This window comes from Cheilinus undulatus, linkage group 23 (assembly GCF_018320785.1).
Source record: "Cheilinus undulatus linkage group 23, ASM1832078v1, whole genome shotgun sequence".
Classification (NCBI taxonomy): Eukaryota; Metazoa; Chordata; class Actinopteri; order Labriformes; family Labridae; genus Cheilinus; species Cheilinus undulatus.
This window is the reverse complement of record NC_054887.1, coordinates 6,080,590-6,093,641: the sequence shown is the minus strand read 5'-3', so window position 1 is coordinate 6,093,641 and position 13,052 is coordinate 6,080,590. Positions and strand designations below refer to the sequence as shown.

General features: G+C 40.0%; 1 protein-coding gene across 9 annotated transcripts in view; it reads left to right on the top strand.

Moving 5' to 3' along the window:
• Positions 1-407: 407 nt before the first annotated feature.
• Positions 408-13,052, top strand: part of dock4b (dedicator of cytokinesis 4b) — a 222,183-nt gene continuing 209,538 nt past the window's right edge. For all 9 annotated transcript variants that reach the window (XM_041780989.1, XM_041780988.1, XM_041780986.1 and 6 more), the window contains exons 1-2: positions 408-462; positions 540-774. In XM_041780989.1, the coding sequence (XP_041636923.1) occupies positions 738-774 (37 nt within the window). In that variant the 5' untranslated portion in view covers positions 408-462; positions 540-737. The remainder of the gene's footprint in view (positions 463-539; positions 775-13,052) is intronic.

Here is a 13,052-nt window from a genome sequence, read left to right as displayed (position 1 = left end):
ACAAGCTGACATGGCAGAAGTGCGAACTGATATGCTTTTGGAGAAGCAATGGCTTGGTGAGACCAGGAAAATAGTAAAAAGCTAGCTAATTGTATTTATTTTACTCACTATTTTACACAATTTATGCAAATGAAATTGACAATTTTGTACCGAATACAGACAGTTTAAGGTAGCGCGGGTGAAACGGTTGCTAGCATTTAAAATGCTAGCATAAAATGATTTTATGCTAGCGGCGCTTAAGCTAAGCTTGGATTTTTTTTCCACTCAAAATGTTGATGAAGGGGAAATTAACTACCTTTATTTCAGCAGCATACACTATGACTTTGACTAGGTTAACTGTCGGAGTAGGGTAAACTGCAGAAAGAAATGAAATGTCAGGATTGATTATGGATAAAATATGGAATTTTTTTTAAGTGGTTGGAAAGACGAGGACTTTTCTAGTGGCAGCTTAAATTTAAACAGGTAAATACACACATCTTGCATTTATTTTCTGTGCTCTCCAAGCGCGCTAACCTAAGAATGTCCACATTTCCCGACAGCCCCTGAATGCAGCACGTCTCCGTACCACTACGAGCAGCAGCAGCAGCGGCGGCAGCAGCGCTTTCTCTCCTGTAACCTAAACAATGACTCCTACTACAGACCGGAGGAAAGCACACCAATAGAATGCGTTACACGGGACCAAAAACCTGCATTTCGCTGCTATTCCGACCACTCACTTAAATGTGCCCACCGTAAACATGTGGATACCTACGGAACATGAGAAATACGGCGTCGGTAAGTTTATTGCCCTTATGGTTTTTACACTGCTGTCCTCTACGTTCACTCCAATCAGTTGTAGGGCATGTGTGGATGTGTTTGTGGAGGTTGACTGTCTCTACTCACGTTGATTTCCAGCACTGCAAACTGGTTTACTAGTTTTCTGAAAAGCCGATGTTATGGAGCATCAGCTCTGATTCAAACAGTCCAGGATGAGAGACTGGTTTTCATCTGACTGCCACATTGCAAAGCATAGGGTTGTCGCTCTGACCCCCCCATGGTTTACTAAATGAACAGGCACGATTTAAGTGTTTTGCAATATTTTTCTTTGCACTGTAAGGAAATAAACAAGAGGGGTTTGTTTTTCTCTCTTTTTTTTGTGTGTATTTGAATGAATGAGGAGGGAAAAAAATCAGTTCCTTGGCACAGACAGTCGCTGTATGTCTGTTTATTTCGCTCACCCCCTTGCCAATTCTTCGAGAGAAACACGAATCAGTGGAGAAACAAAGAAGAGCCCGTTTTAATTGATCTAGGATTAAGATTACTGTGGACCTTGAGAGATCCTGGAAATGTGTGTATTGTTTCCAGGCTGCTGGGGGGCTCTGGATCAAAACCCTGAAGTGAGACAAACAAGCGACAACAAGGCAACCAATGCCAAATGTGAAGGGGAGAGAAAAAACCCCACACAGACTTTGTCCTGTTGGTGTGGTTGGAATTTCTTCTTTGCTTGTCTTTGCCCACAAAAAGGGGCTCATTGAGATGCGGCTGTGGAGGGGCGGTTTAAATGTCTCATAATTGTATTCCCCTGAGATACTGGTCTGCTCTGTGTATGATGCTCCGGTCCCTGTGAGCCTCAGTGAAAATGAGCCAATAATCATTTTGTGATTGTTGCAAATGCCAGGAAAAAGTGGCCAGAAACCCCCTCACAGGACTACTGTAACTCCAGTACAATAACACATATTTTCCTATTGTGCTTTCTTTATTTTGCGTCCTATCTGGTTGCATAATAATTCCACCTCAGGCCTCTTGTAAATGTTGCTTACCGCCAAAAAAGCACTATGTGCCACCTTGCAGCCATGACCTGAAATCAACGAAGCACAGTGAACCAGAAAACTAGCCTTTGGCCTCTCTCTGTCACACTCTGCAGTCCGGTCACTTGACTGCTTTGCTAAATTCTCCCCTGGTGCAGACTTGTTTCCCCTCTTTGTCCATGTAAGGGTTTGACATTGGTCACTGTGCGGATATATTATATTATAACTTAATCCTGTGCAGGGCAGAGTGCTCCAAAGCCCACAGAGCTGGTATTTTGACAGGGCTGAATAGATTTATTCCATTTAGCATCTTAAACCCATTCCCTCAAAGTTTACAAGGCTGGATAAAAGGACAACTTCTATTTTGAAGGCTTGCCATTGTCCCTAGATTGCTAAAGGGGGCCCTGTTAATGGGATTAACACTCTTTATCCATTTTTTTCCCCAGCAAGACTCCTTTAATTGACTCTGATTTTTGTTTCAACACATGTTTTGGCAGCTGTGCGCGTCATTGTGGCCTGCTCCTTTTTTGAGGAAGGAACTTGGATGTTTTCCTGTTGCGAAATCAGAGGTTACATGTCACACAGATGCACACACATGCATGCAAAGATAGCTATTTACTGGCAAAGGTTAGATTTAGTCATAATAAACAGGGGGATTTCAAACCTTTTTTCAGCCTAATGCTCAGCCTTTGGGTTTGTGTGTGCTGTACATTCTCCCTCGGTGTCTGAGAATTTCATTCATTCTGTTTAGTGAATCAATGGAGATGTTAGAGAGACTATTGAGCGCCTGCAGCGTATTAAAGGTATTGTGTTATGTGATAAAGGAAACATTTGTATGGCTTGCTGTTGACCCAGTTTTAAAGTATAGTGTTTGCTCCTGTCAGACTGAAAATAAATAAATGTAAATCGCTTTACAAAGGGAATCATGGCGCATATTTTCAGACAAGTCTGCGGTCTTACTTGTAAGCACGGAAAAGTGACACCTGACCAAAGTAGTGGTAGATTTAACTCATATCAGACTCTCTAAGAAGGACAACAGTGTTTTTCACAGAATTACACTGTATTTGGATGATAGGGATGCCCATTTTGCCCTGCCTTGTTAGCATTCATTTTTGCCTGCTGTTTTGATAGTGTTCATCAGTAGAAGATGCAGCCCAAATAACGTGTTTTTTTGCCCTTGATATCCATCCATCCATTTTCTATACTACTTATCCCGTTCAGGGTCGCAGGGGGCTGGAGCCTATCCCAGCTGTCATTGGGCGAGAGGCGGGTACATCCTGGACTGGTTGCCTGTTGATTCCAGGGCTGACATATACAGACAGACAACCAGGCACGCTCACATTCACACCTACAGCCAATTTTTAGAGTCACCAGTTAACCTAATGAGCATGTTTTTGGTGGTGGGAGGGAGCCGGAGTAACTGGAGAGAAACCACGCACGCATGGGGAGAACATGCAAACTCTACACAGAAGACCCTGACCAGGAAGTGGACCAGGGACCCTCTTGCTGTGAGGCAACAGCACTAACCCCTGCACCACCTTGCAGCCCTGCCCTGGTATTACAAATTTAAAAGAGATGAGGTGTGTCAAGCTGCTAAATAAACGGCACTTTCCTGGTGTGGACATTCACAATAAAAGCACTCAGGGAATACCACAAGTACCTACTTTTATTGTTAAAGATTTGTCACCACACCATGTCTATCATTGATTTAGCTTAGCTTAGCAGAGGTATTAGCAAGTTTAGGCTATGCAGATTCTTCAGCTGCCTCTCTGACCTTGTCTGTCGCTGCCTCTAAGAATTGTTGTGGACTTAAAACAGGCAAATTATCGGTTTAAACCAATGACTGTAGAAAGAATTGGACAAAGCCTGTGTGGCATCAGTTGTCTGCTTACAATAGGCGGACTCAACAGCTCTTGAAGCCAATCCGTTTCCATATTGAAATTGCGGTCTCAACCGAACTTTGGATCAACCTAACGGCCCGCCCACTAAGCTAGACTTCCTGTCAGCTAGCTAGCTAGCATTCTGGTTGACAGAAATGTAGCTCCTGCCTGTCAAGTTATCTGTCAGTCAAACTAGACGCACCAATCAGTGCGCAGTAAGGTTTTTCCTAAATTTAATCGAAACGATAGTGTTACCAAACAGTTCACCCCCCGTACAGTGACAGCACATGTAGACATTAACTAATGAGACACATTTGTTTTTTTGAACCAGGCTGTAAACCAGGTTTATTTCTATTGTAAAAATGGCTGTTTAACATGTGTCCAGATGGGACTTCTGATGTTCCTGCAGCCAGCCTCAAGTGGACACTTGCTGTATTGCAGTTTTTTGCACTTCTGCGTTGGCTTCATTTTTCAGGAACGGAGGTTGCCACTTGGATCAAACACACCTAAAAATGGTTGTTTATGCCGTTGTAATATGAGTTGCTGCAGTGCTGGTCAGAACACAAACCGTCTAGAGCCCAGCTCGTATTAAAGCCTCGGACAGGCGAAAGCTTGCTTTATATTGCTGTTGTAACAGACATCAAACTTCAGCAGGAGAAAACACATCTTTTACTTTATTACTGTGCTTAATATAAATGACGCAGAAACAAATCAGTGATGTCTGTCTTGTTAAATGGCTTCTCTTTGGTGCAAGAGTCAAACATGCTTTTGACTAGACTCAGACTGAGTCGTTGTCTGTCATATAGCTGGGGATGAGTGTTGAAAACCGGTACTGACACATCCGATACCTGCCGGACCGAATCCCAAAACTGGTATTGTTACTTCATTTTGATATCCGGCCAACCTGTGAAAGGCAAGAAATACGTTATGGAATTTGTGTGATTTATTTGTTAAGTTACACCGGTTTCCTTTTCTTTTCCCATCTTTGATTGACACCTTATAAGATTTAAGGCTGGGCAATTGCAAATTAGATTAAATCGCAATATGGCCAGCTGCAATTTTCAAATCGCAGAAGGTGCAATATTTCTTTAACCTGAAATTTGTGTCAAAATACCAGTTTAGAACTTTTTTTTTGCAGCAGAGACGTTATGCATTAGACATCATGCGGTCATTCTAGTGCCATTTATTTAGAATAGTGTACAAGAATATTCACATTTTCTTATTAAATATGAGAATTAGCCTATATAAAAATGATCATTCACTCTGATAAAACAGTTCATATCAAATGTGCAAAATGAGTAAAAAATCATCACAATTGGATAATTTTGTTCAAATTGTTCTGCCCAGTTTAATCTAATATTTTGTTGGTTATAGTATAGAATGAATCAATGCTCTTTTTTGTTGTAAAATGCATGAGATGAGGAACTTAAGAAGTAATTGCTTAATAAATCGCACTATTGGGTAAAAAAAATCACAGTTAGGTTATTTTCCCAAATCATTCAGCCCTACTAAGGTTCTCCCTGCAAATTATTTAGGATACCCAGACAGCTTTTATTCTCCTGCTGACTTTCAACACATTTTTCCCCTCAAAAGTATCGATTCAGGCACTGTTTAGGCACTGGCAGCATATAAAAAGTATTTATTTAGCACCTTTATTGGAAGAAGCCCAAATAATACCCAACCAGTGTTCATTTTGGCAGCTATTTTTAATTTTAGTCTTAGTTTTAGTCTTACAATGAAATGCATTTTAGTTTTAGTCACATTTTAGTCATTTCTGTCCTTTTTAGTTTTAGTCAACGAAAACTCAAAACGTTTCAGTCTAGTTTTAGTCTGTAAAATGTCCTCACATTTTAGTCTTTACTTTTAGTCCAAGCATTTATTTTCTTGCATAAATCTGGTACCAGATCATGATAGTGTGTTCTCTGCACTCTGCTAAACCTGGGGTCCCTGCTTTATACAGCTGAGAGACAGAATAGCTACAGATGCATTGTTTTTTTGACAGATTTGCCCACAGTGGAGAAAAATCACGGATTTTGAATGTCTGATGAAAACTAAATTACATTTTAGTCCAGTTTTAGTCATCTTGACTAAAACTAAACTTACTTTGTGTCAGTTTTAGTCATAACAGATCTATTTTTGTTAGTCATAGTCTAGTTTTTGTCATGGAAAGAAAGGCTGTCGAACATTTTTAGTCATAGTTTTAGTCGACAAAAGCACTGTAACCATCCCTGCATGTAGCACTTTGTTACGCTAGCGGCTGCACTGTTTATGTCTCATGTGTGCACCACAGCACAAGCTTTTAAACTGGATGATGGTGTTGCAAAAATCCATGCCATGGCAGGAATTTTACTGGTGATGGTAGTGATAACGGTTTACCCCTCATTGCTAGTAGTATGTTGTGTAAAGATGCTCAGACAAAATCTCTTTCACTTGATTGTCCATAACAGATAAGTATGTGAAGGCTTATTGTTAGAGAGGTTGTGCGTTGCAACCTTCATCCTAGAGTGCAGGATAACATCTGGAAAAAGAAGCTGATGAAAAATGTGCACACAGTGCTTCATATTTAACATTAGATGTCACCTTAGTTGGTTTCAGGACGTAGTAGTGGATGTTGCGCAGTGGGTGGAGCAGGCACCCAAATGCAGAGGCAATAGTCTTCAACGCTCTGGATGCAGGATCGATTCCCAATGTTTGGTGCATGTTTCCCTCCATTCTCTCTCCTCACATTTCCTGTCTCTGCCCTATCAAAATAAAGGCAAAAAGCCCATAAAATTAAAAAAGTAATGAAAATATATCGGTTTCCATACTGGTATTGGCGTCATCATCAGAGTTGGCTAAATTATGTCAAACACTGGTGTGTGTATTGGCACTGATTGTACCAATCTGTGCATCTCTATGCAAGTGCTTTTAAATCTTTGAGGTGGTGCATCATTATCTAGAAATGGAAGACTGGATGACATTATTTCTTTACCTTTCCGATACTGGTTTATGTTTTGATAATGTCACTTTGCAGGAAATATGTGAGCTGATACATATACGTCCTGGACAGAGCAATATAAGCTGGATATTACTTGCTTATATCAGCCCGCCTCTCAGCTAAATTGCCCACTTACTTTGCAGGAGAAAAGGATATCCAAATGTTTATCCTTGTTTCCAAATAACCATAAACCAGTAATGGCCATTCATCCCCAGTTGGAATCTCATCTTAAATTATTCATGCGAGCAGGGACATCTGTTGCCTTTCTGCAGGTCTCCTCAAAATCTTATAGCAGAGCATTACCTGAAATGGCGCTGAGCTTAATCACACCCCGGCAAAGTCAAAATCATTGATTCACATCTGTTCAGAATTAACTGTTCAACCCTGTTGGGTATTTCGTGAATATCCATGCTGTAGATTTGCTGTGATATCTAAATATTGGTACCAGCAAGTCCCTGCCTCAGCCATTTTTAATGTGATCTCCTCAAGGTGCTTTCAGTGAACATTTTATCCCCTTTTGACAGGGAGGCTGGTGAACTAAAAGGCCTTGGAAATCCTCGGATCCTTACAGGAACATTTGATCTCAGGCCAAATGGAGACGAGATCAGAGCGTCTCGCTGGTTAATTGGAAGGTTGAGGCGTTTGATGTCGATTCGCCTTACTAGTGAAGCGGGGCTCTAGGAGGACAGAGGGGGCCACTGCTGGTGATGAAATATGAATGGACTCTCAGCGAGTTGATGCTAAGGCGCCCATTAGCCCACCAGTGCGGTGATTACTGGTTTTTAACCCTGAGCAAGAAGGTTGGGAGATTGATGAGATGATGTTAATTTCTGACTCCTAAATGGAGTTGGGATATGGGGACATTACATGGAGCCAAGAGGGAGAATATCAAAGCTGGGCCTGTGAGCAGAAAGATGGGTTTGGATGGCAGTAAAAATGATGAGATCATGTAATGGAGCACAGGAGGGGTGGCATGAAGATGCATGGTGGCTGAATGTCAGATTTTCCATAACAATTTGACTAAAAATAGGTCTGATTTCTCTGAAAACAATCACTGTATTAAGTGACTTCAGACTGAGTTGTTTCAGTACTTTTAGTAGATTGAGCTGCTGTCAAAAAGAACACCAGTAATGCCATCTTTCTCCAATGCTTGCAGTACCATGCTGTAGCACTGGTGTGCCTTGGGAATGTGTACACCTTTTTATTATTGCTACAACAATACAATAAGTAAAGACTTTACTTAGTGGCTATTTTGCATAGATAGGAATATGGCATGCTTTGAGATTTTGCATTGATATCGAGTGTGACTTGGGCAAAAAAGTCTTCTTGTTTCTGTGACTAATATGCATCAATGTCCGCCTGAAATCTCCATTATTAGTCAGACAACTGAGCGCATGAGCCAGCGTGTCTCCTGCATGTTAAAATGGTCCAGGCTATAGGTGATGCTGCTGCTGTCACAGACAGCATCACGCACAAGGTAGAACGCATCCCTGCTATCAGCAGCACCCTGTCCCAGTCCTCCTGAATATACAGTCTTTTAGTGCTCTGACACAGTGAGCTTTCGTTTGGTCTTAAATTACTCTCATGGACTGATTATGATGTCTGAAAGGGACTTGAAACATTTGATGCCATTTAAGTAACCCAGAAACAAGTTAATTTGTAAAGTTTAGGAAGACGCAAGTCACTCAGTACACCTGTTTCTCTCCCCTTTACATGTGTTTGTCAGAGTAGCTGCTAGAGGGTTGATATATTTTAAATCTAAAAATGATTTAAATAACAAAAAAAAAAAGATTTTAATGTAATAAATACTTAAAAAAATCCCACATTCATCTGGATTATTATCCTCTTTTGTAATGAAGATAGTCACAAAATGTCAGAGAAAGAAAGACTGTTGTAATGTCAGCTTTTTCCAGCTTTATCCATGCATACCTCAGACACTACCTACCCTCCCAAATGGTACTTGTTGCCCCCCACAGCCAAGCTGTGTAGACCAATAGGCAGCAAGATCCATGACATCACAAGTGAGCATATTTTTATCTTACTAGTTTTAGAGTTGTACAAGGTACTTACCAATACTCCATTCTAGGTTTGCACATTTGTATTAGGCGGCCTTCTGATACAGCAGTGGTGTCAAACTCAGTCACAGCAGGGGCCGAACTCTGAATTTAGGTTTAACCCGAGGGCCTAACAGGGTCAAAATTTAACTGAAACTGTGTTTTCACAGTTAATGAATTTAGGGGGAAATTAAACAGTGATGATAAATGATTAAGATTTCTGAAAATAAAAAACAGTCAAAATGTTTAAATATCACAGCATCAATGTTATTGAGTGTCCATGTCAAATAAATGCTAAATAAATAAATATAAGAGTTTAAAGGCTCAAAATCTGAGATAAAAAGGCAACTTTATAAGTCCTAAAGGTCAAAATAAGGTTTTTAAAGGTAAATATATGAGATAAATTACAAGAGTTTAAAAAGTCGAAATAGAAGATAAAATTAAGAATTGTGACTCTAAAAGGTCAAAATATGAGATAAAATTCCAGATCAGGTGTTTAAAAAGTGAAAACATGGGATTAAGAGTCAAAGTTAGGAGTTTAAAAGGTCACAATATGAGAAAAAATGTCAAAATTATGAATTTTAAAGGTCAAAATATGAAATAAAAAATCAAAATCCTAAGTTTTAGTCATAACCTTGGGATGCAAAATGAAAATACGAAATGGAAACACTAATTTCTTTCCCTCATTTGTGACTTTTTATCTAATTATTGGGGATGCTGAGCATCCACACTGTTGATATTAAAAATTCAGTTTCTTTGTTATTCGCCTGCTGTGACTTTTCTCATTTCTAACTTTTCTCATTTGTAAAATATAGCTATTTTCATTCTATTTTCAGCCATTGAATGCAATTTCCAGCTACTTTTAGACCAAAATTGGCTATAATTATGCTATTTTCAGCTATGTTAAGGCTACTTTCAGCTATTTTAAGGCTATTTTCAGCTTTTTTAGGCTTCTTTCAGCTATTTTTATCCTTTTTTGAGCTATTGAATGCCATCCATTTTTAGCTACTTTTATGCCATTTTATGCCATTTTATGCTATTTTATGCTATTTTTAGCTATTTTTGTGCTTTTGGCTATTTTCAGCAGTTCTTCCACAATTCAGCTCTCATCCTCCCTATGCAATTTCAGCTGAAATTGCAATTTTGATCTAATTATTTCTACACTTTTTCAGATTTTTATAACTTAACAAGGATTTTTTTAATCTTCAAGGTTAAAGTTACATTTTTATAACTGGAGGAAATCTGCAGACCTCACAGCAGCAGGCTGATTCTAATTAAGATATGATCTTGCGGGCCGGGATACAGATACCAGTGTTGGTATTTTGGCCCTCAACGCTGCCTTAAAGGTGCATCAGGTATCAGCCAGTATTTCTGTTATAGCAGCAACCCAAAGCTCAGGAAACTCAACTGGTTAATAGTAAATTATTGTGTGAGAATAACAGACTTGCCAAGTCAAAAATAGTGAAGTGTTACTGCTTTGTGTGTCAACTGGAGTTAGAGGTGTATTTCATAACCCTGGTTTTCGACATTAGTTGCAGTTGTGCTGGCAATGCTATCAGTCAGTCAGGAAGGAGAAAATAGCATCAGAATGTCTGTAGAGCATACTTGAGGCTTCACTGTGTCGTGTTTTGAGCAGACGTCGAGTTAATGCTGCAGACAGAGTGAGGCCTTTCTCCTCATTAAAACCCTTTGATACAACCAATCAAGCATGTCATTGCTCATCATAATTCCAAGACATAATTAAACCGTTTTAACGAGCCTGTTTGCATGCGTGTGCGTGCGTGTTGAGTTCCCTACCAGTGACTGGAAAGGCATGAATACAGCCCTGTTCCCTTCTGTGATACTGTCGCTAAAAGGAGAGTCAGATGCAGGCAGACTGTAGCATCGCTCTGATTGAACGCTCCTGCTAGAGGCCTGGCTGCGATGGAAGGGCCAATGTTGGGCCTGGGGGGTTTCCTGCTTCTCCTATGGCTGACATCACTTGCCTCTCCCTAGGGGAATGTCGCTGCGGTTGATGAGGGAGTGGGAGGGAGGGGTGATGGGTGCCGACGCGTGTCAGGGGTGGACTCATTGTCAGGGCGTCCGCCTTGCCCTGTTACCCCTAAATTCAACACTCCCCTCCCCTTTTGCACCCCCTTCAGCTCCACGGGGGATTAGCAGGTTGTTTTGGAGAGAGACCCCGCGGCCCATTCCACCATTATACCCATGACTCCCTAATGCAGCAAGCCCCAGGGCGATATATGTGAGGAGGAAGGGTGGGGGGAGGGGTGTGGCGAGGTGAAGCCTAGCAGCTTGTAATTGCTTCCTCCCCTCCATCTGCAGAGATAGCACCCCTTCTCCTATGCATGCGCACATCCACTCGACCAGCGCAGGAGGCCGTAGGAGGGCCCTTTGGGGATTGAACAGATGCAGAAAATAAGAAAAAAATAGAGAGCAAGATAGTTAACCATCCTGCCCACTCTGATACACAAGCTGCTCTCTGGTGTGTGCATCACGACAGGGTTAAATAAATCAACACGGACATGTGACATATGACGAGCCTCATTCATTGCTGATTCAGCCTGACAATAATAACCATTGTGGAACAAACAGACGTGACGGCAGAGTTGGAGAAATGCCATGGCTGGTTCGTTTGTTTTATACAATTAAATCATGCTCTATTTATTATGCAATTATGAAACAAAACACTCAAACAACACAAACATTGTATGCCTGCTCAGATCTAACAGCATTACACACCGGATTACTACAACATTATGTCATTTCTGCTGTGTTTTTGGAAACTGAAAATGAATCTCTGCTTTTCACTTCTTTGTCAGTGCTTGTACACACCGGGGGTGCCCCTTTTGGATCCCACTGGGGCTGGCGACGCGGACAAACCAATATTCTGTAATTGTCTGTCAGTGTCCTTGTATGTTGTAGAGACAGGCAGCAGGGGGGAGCTTTCCTGCGTTTCCACTAGAGCAGTCTTGTGTGCTCGCTGTAGGGAGTTGAAGCTGCTTCTTGGAGATGGCCGAGCGGTTTCCAGTTTAACAGAATGCACATGGATGTAACAATAGCTGCTATTTTGCATTAGCTTTATACAGATGATTGCTTTCAGATGACTGGTTTTCAGTGTTTTTTCTCAGAGGCTTACTTTTTCCTCCGTGGATAAGTCAATCAAAACAAAAACATTTTTAGCATGCATGCAAATTTGTAATTAAAATGCCCTTAAACTCAGCCCAAATTGTCCTACTGTCTTCATACTTTGACAGAAATTACAACTATTGCTGATATTGTGACTCGTATATCAGATAAAACAAGAAATTTAACACTAGAGCCACCCAAGGCTGTTCTTTAATTGTAACTTACTTTTTGTGTGTAGTTTTAAAGACTTTTCCTAAAAAGTTTGTTAACCCTCAGGCCCTCCTAGAGCCCTTTTAGGGTTTTTTAATTGTATTTTTTGCTCTTACTTTGGCAGTTATCATGCAAACATGATGATATTTGACAAATATGTTCATTTTTTAATGAATTTTTGAAATTTTCTTACCACACAGTGTTGACAGAATTTTTCACTGTGTGGACAAAAAACTCACACTCTCCCTCTTAAAGCCCTTTTAGGCCTCATTGACTACCATTAAAACCACTTATTTTCATTCTACTGCCACTGCAATACAGAAATAAGAAGTCCTGTTAATTCATCTGTAATTCAGAGGTAAAAATATTTGCACACCAAAAAATGCTGCCAAATTTTGCCATGTTTGCAGAGAGGCATTGTGGGAGATAATGACCTTGTTAGATCTGATAGGCTATATCAGTGACTATAGGCAAGTGGAGTTAATTTATTTTATCTAAAACTACTTTGGGTGTTTTCTATGGATGTCAGAGTCATGTGAAAAATTGTAATTATGAAAATGAATTCACATTTGCTTTATATGATGAGGACCGGAGTTAAGGACCAAAAAAAAAAAAAAAAAAATTAATTATTTCATGTGTAATATTTCTAAATATATCCGAAGTCTTAAAAGGGCTTTAAGAGGGAGAGTGTGATTTTTTTTTTAATTTTTGTTATTACACAAAACTTGATAGTGCATCAAAATCAGTGTTGCTGCTAATCACTGACATATCCAAAACTGATCATCCCTGCACAAAAAACATCTGCTCTGCATTTTTCAAATAGAAAATAATTCGTTTTTTGTGTTAAAAAAGTGGCATTATGTAAATAAACTGGTATTTATAGATTTAAAATGATGAAAAATAATTCACATCATGCTATACATGACGAGGACTGGTGTTGAGGACTAAAAAAAAAAAACAAACATTTTTTTTCATTCATTTTTAATACCTTTAAATATATCCAATGTCCTAAAAGTGT